Source organism: Falco rusticolus, chromosome 13 (assembly GCF_015220075.1).
Source record: "Falco rusticolus isolate bFalRus1 chromosome 13, bFalRus1.pri, whole genome shotgun sequence".
NCBI classification, from domain to species: domain Eukaryota; kingdom Metazoa; phylum Chordata; class Aves; order Falconiformes; family Falconidae; genus Falco; species Falco rusticolus.
In genome coordinates, this window is record NC_051199.1 from 4,149,980 (window position 1) to 4,163,181 (window position 13,202).

The window sequence follows — 13,202 nt, forward strand, 5'->3', positions numbered from 1 at the left end:
GCTACACACTTGCTCCTTTCCCTTTGTACTCCCAGTCAGTCCCATTTCTTCCTAGCCCCGGGTGCTGCATTCAAAATAGGGCATGTTTCTGGGTGGCTTGTATTTTGGGAAGTAGCTGTTTCTCCCAGCTGTGATTCCTGTCTCTGATCCCATTCCTGTGAAATGCTCCCAAAATTTCTTAGCACATGATTTGATCTAAAAATAAAATTTGTTTTCTAAGAAAACAAAAGTGAAACAGAACCACGTTGCTTTAAAATGCTTTAAAAAATAATTTACCAGGAACTTCTTAGCTCTTAGGTTCAGCTCTTTAGTGAAATATAAAAGCTTGCCTACACGAGAGCCAGAAGTAAATTTAAAAATGCCACCGTGACTTCCTAGCTAGCAGACAGTCTTGAAGACAACTTTTTTCCAAACCAGGAAGCCTAAGAATTTTTTTTCAAATCTAAAAGGAAAAAAGTTCCTGTCAGCCTTTTGCACCAAAGTAGAAGCGACCTGATTTTCAGCTTCCGTTTAAGCTGGTGAGTATTGCAAGGATTTTGTAACTTTGAAAACTTATTGACTGTTACTGAAATGGCTATATATTGGTTTAAATACCTGTTTTAAGGCACTCTGGTTAGAAAAGATTGGCCTTAAGCAATATAACCAGATGACCAGTTTCCTAGTTCCTCCTTGTGCCTTGGCTCAGGAAAGGAAAACACTTCCTCTTCCTTCTAAGGGCCCCAGACTTCCTGTGCCATCTATTTATACAACTGGTGTAATGAACCCCAAGTTAACCACTTCCCTGCCTGGCTCAGCGTAGGCTTTACACCTTTTAAATCTCTTCTCACTTTATGTCTTTACGCTCCACTTGCAGCTTCTCTTCAGAAGTACGTTCAGAGCTGCTTCTCAACGAACCTGTACTTGGAATATCTTTGTGGAGGTGTTCTGTTGGCCAAATGGCATTGCTGGGAGATAACAAAGAGGAGGAGACTTAGGTTGGGTCCTGTTGGCCTTCTTACACCAAATACAAAGGAAGATTAGATTGTCTCAGCCGTACAAAAACCTGTTGAAATGTTTAGGTGGAAGAATCTGGAAAGGGGATCACAAGATTTAACCAAAGACTAGTGATGAAAGGCTTCGGTCGTACCTGTTTTCCTGAAATGAAGAACCCAGAAGCCTATTAAGCATGAAGGCAGGAACAAGTTGTAGCTAGTTGTGTTAAACCATTGTACAGTGAGAGTACAGAAGATGGAAGGGAAATGGGGTAACTGGAAGGACCTGCAGAATGGCGGCAGTTCCTGGAGGACAGCAGACACGAGGGCATCCTGTGGGAAAGGTTTCTAGCCAAGAGGGCAGGGGTCAGTGGAAGATCTGAGAGTCCGTGGTTTGGGATGCAGCTGAAGTGGCCGGGCTGGTCATGGCAAGCATAGTCACGTTCAGTCTTACCATTCTCCTTCAAGGATATAGCAGGATCTCCACAAAGAGGCCGCAGACAGATTTGCAGAAGGCTTCCTACATTTAGGGGTGGCAGGCGGCCTTGTGAGGGCTCGGAGCCCAGCGCTTGCCCTGCTCCCAGGCTGAAGCAGGATCAGGTGCTCTTAGCCGTGAGGAATGCCTGGGTACTCCGCACTGCAGCTCTTCCAGAGATAGGGACACACTCGCTGCGTAGCCCGACTTTACTTGAGGGCGTTACTGCCTCTGCCTGGCAAGGCTGCTTGAGATCTAATCTAAACCTCCTCTGTTGCAAAGCAAGCCAGCCACATCTGCTGTCCTTGGGGGGCTTGCAGCACAGCTGCTTGCCATCTTCTTTATAAGAGAATTTAAAACTTCTAAGACTGCTGCTGTCATGTCTCCAGGCTGTCCCTTTGCCAGACTGTACCACTCTCTTTCTTCTGAGCTTTCCTTGTAAAACACATTTTCCAGCTCTTCAGCTGTCCTTGTAATTTTTCCTTGGGACTTTCTAAGTTATTTTTACATGCTCTGTAAAAAGTGGTACCCCAGGCTGGATGCAGCAGTCCAGCTAAGGCCTTGCAGCACAAGTACAGCAGAATAGTTTCTTCCTACATCTCATATAACACTCCCGTTAATGATCTTAGAAAGAAAGGCGCTTTTTTGATGCAGTTTCCCACTGTAAAATGGCTGTGCAATCTCTGATTCACTATTATCCATATTCCCTTGTGTAATTCTGCTGTTTTGTGGGCTGTTCCCTGTATTGCATAAGTTCACTAGGTGTTTCGGTTCTGTATGTTATGGCTATCATCAGCACAAAGCTGAGGTACCAGCGGTGATGCTGGAGGAATCGGCGTGGAAGGAGAGCTTGCCCTCCACACCGCCTGTGGCCTGTGAGCCTGTTTCTGGGGATGTGGTGTGTTGCCGTGGAGATGACACTTGCCATCCACGTTTCTAAAGACTTGAAACAATTCACTTTGCAATTAAAACAGATCTGTCCTGTGATAACCCCGAGGAAACGGTTCCTTACTAAACGAAGGCAGGGGGGCGGGAAGTGGATTTCATTGTTGCGCTCTGCTGGGGTGGCTCCAGCTTGCTCTGCGCTGCCCCGTCCTGCTCGGCTTGGTGTGCAGTGCCCCATTCTGTGGCTGCTCCCTGTCTCAAAAAACAGACCAGGTTTGCGTAAAGGTTAGGCTCCATTTTGCTTCCCTCCTGTCATCCAGTGTGGTTGTCTTGAGAACATTTACTCAGAGTGCATCATCAGTCTGTTTTTTGCTAATGCGCTCCGCAACCAGGTGCAGATGGACTCCATGCCAGTATTTTACTGTCCACTGCTACTTTTCCTTCCCAACCTATAAACCTTTGCCACACGTTCAAGTGTGAAGAAAGCATGTGGCCCAGCAATGTGCTGCTTTCCTTGTTTGCTGGCAGTGCAAATTGTTTGACCTGCCTTCAGGTAGGTCATCTAGCAACCCGAGTGCTAGCTGCAATGCTACTGAGCCAGGTTTTCTGTGTGAATCTGATGCTACGCAGGCATCCTCTTGCAGTCCTGAGCACTGCTGGAACACGTGGCAGCCTGGTGGGTGGTCCTGTTGCCCTGGGGCTGGTAGTAAAGCTGCAGGCTGTTGGATTTGGAGGGCTCAGATGGTACTTGTCACTGGTGGTATCCGAGCACCTTGCAGTTGTGTCTCAAACAGCATGACAAACATCTGTCATGCAGGGTTTGTTCTTGTCCTTTCCCCAGGGGGAGAAGCAAATGCAGCATGGTCTTGCTTTTATTGTTCTCTCTTCCAGCTCAAACAACGTAGAGATCTTGCTGTGCCTCTGTGCAGAGGGAAGCAGCGCAAAGCAGTGTACCCTGCTCTCTCGGGGGCAGTGAAGAAATCTGGGGGGTGCCTTGAGTTAAGAGGAGCTCGTTTCATAGTGCAGGCAGACAGGTGGAAAGGGTTGTTGGGCACTGCTTTGTGCTGCTGGAGGGGCACAGCCCTTCCCACACGCTTCCTCTCTTGAGATCCTTGCAAATAATAACAATTACAATACAAAAGAAAATGAGTGAGAATAATCCAGCGGTCTTTGCTTTCAGACTCTCGTGATTGCAAAGCTGATGTGTAGCAAGGCAGTGCTGCCACTGTGACTTTTGTGGTGCAGGGGAGGGCCCTCCAGCTCCGCCGCCGTGAGTGGGTGCTGAGCAGGTTTGAGGCTCCCCCATCCTTCCCTCTGTGCTTGGCCACGGCCGGTCAGAGCTCCTGACCTCACCGGTTCTCCGTTCCCTTTATTGCAGCTCTCGCGCTGTGCAGCTGCTCGGGACACGTGTTCAGCTCCCTGCTGAATTCTGTCTTAAAATATGAAAGTGCTGTCCTTTATTTTTACCGCGTGCTGTGGGTAGTTGGTCCTTTTTATCCTGAATGGGCTGGGGGAAGGTGGGATGTTGGAGGAACTGGTGCTGCTGGGATGGAGACTGCCTCTCTTTGGGAATGAGCGGCTGCATTCGGATGCACGCAAAGACCCAGCTCCTTGACGTGGCCACAAATACCTGTTATCCTTGAGAGAGGAGGAGGTGGGATTCATCAAGAAAGGTGCCTGGAGGTGGTGGGCCGGCTGCCCGGCCAGCCAGCTGAGCTACCAGGGCAGAAAGGGTGTATAGCGGTGGGACCTCTGCACGTGCATCCCGCTAGTCTGCACGTGAGCTGGGGCTTATGGCCACGCCGGGGAATTTGAGCTGGACCACAGGCTTCGGTCACTCTTGAAATGCAGTGCAATGAGTTAGAGGAAGGAGGCCTGTTACAAAATGCTCCTTCTTCTGGTTACCACAGAGACCAGCACAGTTTCAGAGACTGAACTATCCTTGGCAGCAAAAAGTGCTAATTCAGCCTTTCCTCCCACTTACATCAAGGCTCCATTTGGCCTCAAAAGAGCTATGCAGGGCAATCCATCTTCATGCAGGCACCCTGGGAGAGCAGGAGCCGAGAGGCAAAACAAGGCTGAGAAGACAGTGTTGGGGCACTGGGGGTGGGAGGCACAGCTGTGTGGGGTGTGACGGGGGGCTGCAGGGACCAGTCATCAGTCAGGAGGGATCTGGGGAAGCGGGCAGACAGTGAGGTCTTTGGAAAGTGAAGTAGGAGTGTGAAGACGACTTTGGAAAGAGGAGGAGCAGGGTAGACTGCAGTAATTCAAGAGGTGGGAGAGAGCACTGCTGGCAAAATTTTCCTCCTACAAAGATGCAGATGGCAAAGCCTGACCGCCCTGTTTACCCACGATGTGGTTTAGGGTCTGAGTGTGTGCTCTGGTGGGGTTGATGCCTTTTTCCAGGTGCTTTTTGGGTTAGCTTAGGGCAAAGCAAATCATTACAAGCCTCGTCTCTCTTGAGCTCCGGCCCATCTACGGGTGCTGTACGTGCTGGGCAGAAGGCAGCTCAGGCGGGTTCAATCCAGAGGTTGAAGCGTGGGTAGTGCTGCCACAGGCTGGGCACGAAGGCTGAGTGCGCTGCCGTCCTGCAGGCAGTGCTGCTAACAGTGTGCTGGGGCTGCTGGGCGAACTGCTGGCCACAGCTGCACAAATAATCACCAGGGTTTCAGAGCAGGGGAAGGGACTGCAGGGAAGATGATCAGAGAAATGTGGAAGCAACTGGCTGAACTATGCCAGGTCTGTCCCAGTGCAGCACCACAAGTTCAGGATCCTTTCATACGATGGATCAGAGTGGAGTGCTTTTTTCCTTTGATGTTTTCCCCTGATTTACAGCCTTCACAGTAAGCATCAAGAAGCAGAAGAGTCTGGGAGGACCAAGACGCTGTTCGCATTGGGGTAAATCAGAAGTCATTCTGGTTATGCTGAGTTTGTGCTGGTCTAGCAGAGCAGCATCTGGCCTACACTGTTGTGGTCATGTCAAGATTTAACCAGCAATTTATTTCAACACCTCTGGCCTCACAAAAGGAAAATCCAGTGTTTGTTCAAGCATTGCTTTTATGTTCAATGCAATGTTTTCCAGTGTACGAGAATAATAAATCCTGATAAATGCAGGAACACCTGGGAGACAGAAAAGGAGGCTGTAACAGGCAAAGCTCTAAGAAATATCATACACATTCATTATGAAAATGTGTCTTGCTGTGCCTTTAAAGACGTGCAGGTGTAGTTAAAAATCAAGGGTATTTTTGATGGTAGGCCTGAGGGCACTGAAGGCTTCAAATGTAGTTTAGTTTCGAAAGCACTGTCCTAATTTTTGGCCTGAGATTTTATTCTTTGGGAAAAATAAAAAAAAAAAAATCTTGTTGCTGCTAGGACTCACTGAAGGCACTTTTCTGTGTTCTACTCGCTGTGATTTATGCTAGTATTTTTCCTGCTTAATCTCTTGGTTTTGCTACATTTGCCTTTTAAATGAAAAAGGTTCGCAGGTAGCAAGAAACTGGACAAACACAAATGGCAAGTAAATAAGCTTGTTCAAACTTGTATTAACACTTTGTGTATGTTAATTTGTATGGCAAATAATTGCGATCTGAAAAGAAATTAAAATATCCTGCCTGTTAGTCAGAGGCAGCATGTCTGAAGTGTGAATGCATAACAAGTCATTTCAGATTGGAGGCAAAGCTTTAATTTGTTATTAACTAACTATATTGCCTGTGCAAAATATAGCTTTATGTATGTAAAACAGTGCAAGTCAAGCCTGCCATTAGGGTGACCAGGTCTTCCTTTTGATTGCCCACTGCTGCTGTATCCCCAGTTGTGAACAGTTCCCAGTGTTGCTCTTTTGAGTCAAGAACAACAGCTTTGTGGGGCTGGAAAGCATCTGCTCTGCTTCTGAATGTTTTGCTCCATGCACAGGCAGGGCCACCTTGGGCTGGTTTCTCTGGGAAAACCTTTTGTCCAGGAAGAAAGCACCTTGCCCTGGGAACAGTGCTCAGAGCTTTGGTTACATGTTGCTGTTGCTTTGGGTTTGGATGGTATTTAAGGAACGGTTCTGGGGGTAAAGCAGAGCTCTTTGGGGCAGGAGGGCTGTGCTGAGCCATAACAGATCGTTTCTCTGTCTTTGGTAGGGCCAGTGGAGGCAGCGGGGCAGAGCTCCAGGGGTGGCAGCTGTTCCTGCCTGCGAGTCTGGCAGGTTTACCATTCACACCAATGCGGAGCTGTAATTGCTCTAAAGCTTTGCCTCTGAAGACCTCTAAAACCTTATGTTTGCCCTCTGCAAGTATCCATTTCCTGAGATTAGTTGCCAGGGCCCTGCTAGAGGCAGGTTTAGTCACAGTTAAAATTCAGCTGGCAGGCTCGGTGTCATGCCTGATGCGTTCACAGTCCTAGCTGTGCCCTGAGCCTCGGCTTTCTAAATCTTAATCCCAGCATTTCTTTACGTGACAGTACCTTGCTAGCTTGTTTCATTTGAACCTAGTTCTGAGCCTTTGGATTCTGGAAGGGATGCTAACATCTAGATTTAGACATGTTTATCTTGCAATTTCACAGAAAAATTCTTCCTGGATACTGTAAAATATAATATAGTCCAGGGGTTTTGTGCTCGGTAAAAGAGGGAATGCAAAAATCTGGGAGAATTCTTTGGTTTTAAAGTCTTCCTTTGCTTTGAAGCCAAGCACACTGAATCAAACAAGAGAGCTTTTCCATTTGGCTTCAGTGAGTCTTTAAGGTTGCCATTTTTGCTGACACTGGCTGGAACGCATGTGCGTATCTGTTTCTGTTTATACTGCAGGAGCCGTTCTGCACAGAGCCTGTGGTCGGACAGGCTGTGAGAGCTGGGCTGGCTTTCTCTGGATGGTGGCAGTGGGGGTTTTCTCTCTCTATGACTGTTTTTCCTTCTGTGAGGAGCGGTGTTTCTGTGGTAGGAAATCTCAGACCATGACAACCTCTGTGTTTTGTTTCAGGCATCAGAGGGTGTTCCCGTGAAATATTTCGAGAACTTGGAGGAACTGATAGAATTTTACAAGAAGGAGAACATGGGTCTGGTATGGCACCTCAAATATCCAGTGCCACGGGAAGAGGAGGAGGCTGCAGATGAACCAGAGGAGGATGCTGGTAAGAAACCCATTATGTGACTTGGTGATGCAGACAGCTGACACTTGCTCTGGACTGGAGATATGTAGTACAGGCAGGGAGAGCAGAGCATGCCAGACAATAAAACGGAGCAGGGCATAGAGAGACCTGAGCTGGCAAAACCTCGAAGCAGTGAGTCCTCATGGCTTGGGGTGGTACTGCACCTGGCACATCAGTTTAGTTCACCTGAGGGGTACACTGAGGCTCTCTGCAGAAGTATATTGTATCAGGTGCAGGGCTGACTGATCTGTTGTCCTTCATCTGGGCTCAAGCTGGTTTATGTTGAGGTATCTCACACATCTCTACACCCCTCTCCCTGTGCTGCATCTGTAGAGCCACTGTTTCAGCAGCAGGTACTCCCCTAGAGACCTGGAGCACATCTCTCTGCAGTGCCATGCACCTGCAGCTCCTGTGGGTCTTGGTCATCTGAAGCTCAGGCCTCCTTATCTGCTCCGATCTAGAGGACATTTCTAACAGTTACAACCAGAGGACACAGATCCTGCAGTGGTAGACAGTCTAGCTCTATGTATAGAGGCAGATGTATGATGAAGAGGTGTGATTGGCATCATCCCAACTATTTTATATGAAATGTCACTGTGGGTTCCTGACACTCACTGGTCTTGGATCGTTCCTTGGATTTTTCCTGGATCATCTCTTGGATCTGTTATTGTTCTGCTGAATCCCAGGGGAAGGTCATGCCCACAAAGCCATCCTTCCTGTCCTTTCTGACGTCTGTTCGGAAATTGTGAACATTACAATAAAACTTGTCTGAAGGGCATGGTCCCTGTGACAGACAGAGACGTGTGCTAAAAAACTAAAGCAGTTTGATGTGCCTGTGCACATTTATGCAGTCCAATGGGTGTCTAATAGGAGCTGGAAGATTTTGACATGCAATTCTCATGAAGAAAGAGAAGAAAATTTTGCAAAGCTGCTCAGGAAAGATGTTCCTGTTTTTTGGCCAGCTGCACCGAGTCTCCAGCTCTCTGTGTGGGGGAGGGAACTACATTAAAAATAATACACAGAGAGGTGAGCAGCAGGGAATGAAGTTCTAGCCAAGACTAAGAGCCTTTAGATGAAGAGGTATTAGCACTGGGGCTGGGCTGTTCATATACAGAATTTAATTTTGTTGAGGCACTGCAGTGCCATCATGCTGGAGCCATGTAGGGCCTAGAGATGCCTGGTCATCGTATATGTAAAATTGCAGAGGTGGAAGATGAGCATCCAGATACCCTGCAGGTTACACCACCCAGCTGTGCCCCTGCTCTGTGCCACGGTGGCTCTGTGAGTCACAGCTTCTGCCCAGGAGCAGTGGATCAGGTTGGGGGATCTTTTTGTACGGAAAATGCCATCATCAGGAAATAACCAAACAACCTCATAGCTCAACTAGCTACCTATGACAGGTGTAACAAAGTGTTGGAGTAACTGGTATGAAAAGAAAGGCAGCCACGGCTGGGATAAAGGGAGAGGAACCTGCTGTTCTCCCAGGAGAGGGAGGTATACTGATCTGCAGGATGACAGAGCAGGAAAACCCTTTGTGCTTCCAACTTGATGCCCACAAGACAAGGCAGGATACTCAGCCCCTCTGTATTAGATTACAAGGTCTATTTTCTCCATCTGTGTTTGCTTACTTTAGCTGTTCACTTCTTTCCTTTAGCAGTTTCTGGTGCTTTTTCCATCATGCCCCTCCACTCATTCTGCCCCAGTTGCAGATCTCCATGATAATGGTAACGATACGGATGAGGTACAGCTATGTTCTCAAGCATTATATTCCTAGTTAAGTAACTAACCCTTGTAGCTGATGTGCAGCTGGGGCAGTCAGACTGACTGGGGTGAGGTTACCCTGCCAGGCTCGGCACGCTGGGCTCACACCACTGAGCACAGGGCTGAGCCCGTATCGAGCCCTGGAATCAGAGACCCTTTCGAAGGGACCATTTGTGCAGTGGCTGCTGCTGTGGGTGCAGACTCTGCCCTGCCTGTGGGTGAGGGGGAGGAGGTCAAATTGCCATGCTGGGATGACTATGTCACATTCCCTTCCTCCCTGCCAGACCTGGTACCCACGCCTCCTATCCTGCCCCCACGCAACATCCTCATGGCACTGCCGAGCAGCGAGACAAAGGAGGTATCTTCTCTCCCTGAAAACTCCAGGGTGGCAGATGTTAACAAACTGTCCCTTTCTGAGACACTTCTCCAGCGACTGCAGTACCAGGACACCAGCAGGTGAGGATGGCAAGTCGCAGGGCTGCAGAATCAGCCTCCAGCCCAGCTCTGCGCCTTCTGGGCGCCTCTGTTTGGGGCAGCTGAGGACCTACTTGATTCAATGAAACCACTCCTCAGCTATTACTGCCAAATGAAGAACAGAGTCAGATCTACAGTGTGTTGGCTACTCTTTACAGTCCAGCTGTTGTCTAGAAAAAAAATACTTTTCTAAAGTATTAAAATCACCAATAGACTTTCACCACTGAAGTACAGTTTTCTAACACAAAGGATGGTAACAGCTGAGATTTTTGGTGTAACAGCTGTGTGCCTAAACTACTGATTGTATCAGAAAGCACCAGCCAGTCCTCAAAAAGAATAAATTTGTGTGTGGTTTTCCAGGTACTGATACTTACTGAGTTACTCCAGCTACAGGTCTGACTCACATTGTCCCACGTGCTAGCTGTGCCAAATCTGGACATGCACTGAAGCCCTTAGAGGAAGCTGCATGACATTTAATAACCAGATGTGCAAGTTTAAAAATAAAAATAAAATCAGAAGTCATGCCTGTTGCCAGGGCAGTGAGAAGCCTTGAGCAAACAGTGGTCGTGTGTGGCACCCCGGGTCCTGTTGCAGTGGCCCAGTAGCTGCTGGCTGACTGGGAGAACCCAATTTTGTTCATCTGCCTGCACCATTCCACCTGCATCATCACAAGCAGCTAGCTGGGACTTTCTGCATTTGTCAAGGCACAAGACAGCACATACAGTCTGCCTGGTTCATCCTTACTTGTGGTGCTGGAGTCCAGCTCCACAGAGACAGGGAGGACGGGAGCATCCTGTACAGCTCTGTGGTCTCAGCTGCTCCCCCCTCCCCTGTTTTGGATTGTTTAGAATAAAACCTTCAAAGCAGGACTTGGTGGGGTGAAAGGGAGCCTTCATCTCCCCAGAGCCCGTGACCTGCTGATTATTAGTGACCTCACAGCAGCCTGGCTTTACCTGCCATGGTGCTAATGATGCCACCATGGCTTTGGCAAAGCCAGGCATCACAAGACTTCCCCTGGCATGGTAGCTCAGCAGTCACGGAGCAGAGGATTTGGGGAGGGGAAGGAGGAAGAGGAGGAGGTGTCAGCAGTGTGGTGGGGGATCCATGGTTCAGTTCTGAGGACTGCATATTTACACTGAAATCCAAGGTAAGCTGCTCCCCATCTGTCTGTGCTGGCAGTGGAAGTTTCAGCAAAACAATAAAACTGTCTGATATTTAGAAGTAGAGAGAAGAGCTGGCTTTTAACCTGTCTGTTTCTTTCACAGTGTTTCTGACGAACATCTTAAACTCATCCAAGATTACCTGCGAGTTCACATCATCAGTGACTTTGAGATGGTGCAGACAGGCTCAAGCAATCTTCCTCAGCTGAAGAAACTACTTACGCTTCTTTGCAAAGGACTCTTCAGGTAACTAGAGGCTCGTTTTCAGAGATCAGAGTACGACGCTGTAACACTGTAGTCTAATGCAGGTGCCGCGTGCGTGCAGTCAGAACCTGCATTTCTGGCACAGGAAACTGGCTTACTCTCAAAAACATTGTGTGTAGATCTCATGACCTGTGATTCCAGTCCAAAAATGTGAAATCTATGTAAAAGACAGAGCTCTGACAGTGAAGTTTCCCTATAGGTGGTTTCAGTCAGTGGAGTATTATTTTTTATGCTCTGTTTAGAAAGAAATAAAAGATTGCACTAACCGATTAACTGCATAATTTGGTAACGCATACATGACACCCACAGAATTGTCAAGCACAAGTCGTTTATGGAAACAAGCACATATTGGTGTATAGCTATGTTTTAAACACTGATTTTTCTTCCCACTAATACACTGTGAACCTGGAGTGATTCCACTGATGTCAGTGAAGTCCAGCTCGAATGAAAGGAGAAACAAGCCTAGACTACAAATTTTACCTTTCATATTTATAGACCTCCCAGGTCCCGAATAGGAAAATCTGACAGGGAACTAAAACCTTGCCGAACTCCTTCTTTTTCTGGTGGAGAGATGTGATTTCCCCCCTTGCTGCTTGTAAGCAGATGAGGAGATTAGTCCACACTTCTGCAGAGATCTTGGGGCACTCTATGGCAGAGGGCATATGTTTCCACACTTGTATCTGCAGCTTGCAATATTCTTCTCTCCAGTGCATTTAGAAGCCAGGCTGGTAGGGCTACTGGCCTGATCCTGTTCTAGAGCTCGCCAAGGCTGAAGAAAGGGCTAAAACGCAGGGTAGATACTGTTGATTTGCTTGGCTTTAACCCATGGAAGGAAGGCAGGGAGTGAGTGAGGTGCTCGGCTGCTTGGGACCATGGTTATTCCTCTGAAGTGGTGGGCACTGTGCACGTTTTACCAGGCAAAGTGGAAGGAATATGCAGCCCTTCTCCTTCTGGCAGAAGCCAGCCACCCACTGACCAGTCCCTGGCAGGGCTGAGGACAGGTTCTGCAGAGAGCTGCCCTTCTTCTTCTGTGCCCTGCTCGAGGGTTTTGCTTCTCTACACCCACAGAGGGGGAGACCCAGGTGGCTAACTAAGAATAAACCTGAAAAAAGGAAACTAAAACCTAATGAAATCACAAGTGAGAGTTTTGTGTTACTAAAATACTGCCAGTGATGCTGTTCTGATGATGGCTGGCTTTTTCCATTTCCAACTTCTTGTTCTACTTCACCTTATCTGGGTTTCACGACCCTACTCCTCATAAATGTACATGTGATGGCAAGAAAGGAGATACAAGGGGTCCACAATCCTCTCAAGTGCCAGGACAATCTTTGGCATTTCCAGATTTTCTGTAGGTATTTTGGTGACTGGACTTTGCAAAGCATCATCCTAGAACAGAGCTGGGTGGGTTCTTCTGCTGGTGCCTGCTGAGCCCAGGGGCACTGCACACCCCCAGCGCAGCAAAGGGCAAGCTGCTTGCCTCCCGTTCTTCTGGTGGCTGCATGTAGTTACGGAGGTGTATGTCTTCGTGCAGTTCTTCCCCTGGGTCCCCAGCATTTTCTCCCCATACCAGCGTTATTTCCGTTAGATGGAGTTGCCTCCTCAGTTTCTCATGAAGATCCAGAACTGCAGGCTGCATTCAACGCCGGTCAGAACTCTTTGAGGAACCTCTCCCCTCTGTTTGGGTTGTCCCATGAATCTCTACCATCCCACCAAATTATTTGCTTAGCTTCAGCTGGCTAATGGGCAGATACTTGGGTATCTTACAGATTTCTGCAGTCTTAATCTCCAAGGTTTGTCTCAGGTTTTAACTTGCTTCCCTTATCAGAATTCTGAATTCAAATTTAATCAGCGGCACTACCTATATTTAGTATTTATTTACCTCAGCTTTCTTCAGCTGTGCAGGGATTCCAGCTGAATGTACAGATAATTCCTAGGCTGCTTCTTGGTGGTCGCGTCTTCTTTTTGTTACTAATGTTCAATTTCATTATTTTCACAATATTTGAGAACAGGTTAAAAAAACCAACAAGAAGAAATGTTAACTGGCACAGCTTGAGCTCTTTCACTGGAGTTGAAGCTCCTTTGAAT

At 47.8% G+C, this 13,202-nt stretch overlaps 1 protein-coding gene across 2 annotated transcripts in view; it reads left to right on the top strand.

Annotated features, from left to right (window-relative positions):
* INPP5D (inositol polyphosphate-5-phosphatase D) overlaps positions 1-13,202 on the top strand; it is a 56,768-nt gene that overhangs the window by 20,318 nt on the left and 23,248 nt on the right. For both annotated transcript variants that reach the window (XM_037406472.1, XM_037406471.1), the window contains exons 3-5: positions 7,290-7,440; positions 9,504-9,675; positions 10,959-11,099. In XM_037406472.1, the coding sequence (XP_037262369.1) occupies positions 7,290-7,440; positions 9,504-9,675; positions 10,959-11,099 (464 nt within the window). The remainder of the gene's footprint in view (positions 1-7,289; positions 7,441-9,503; positions 9,676-10,958; positions 11,100-13,202) is intronic.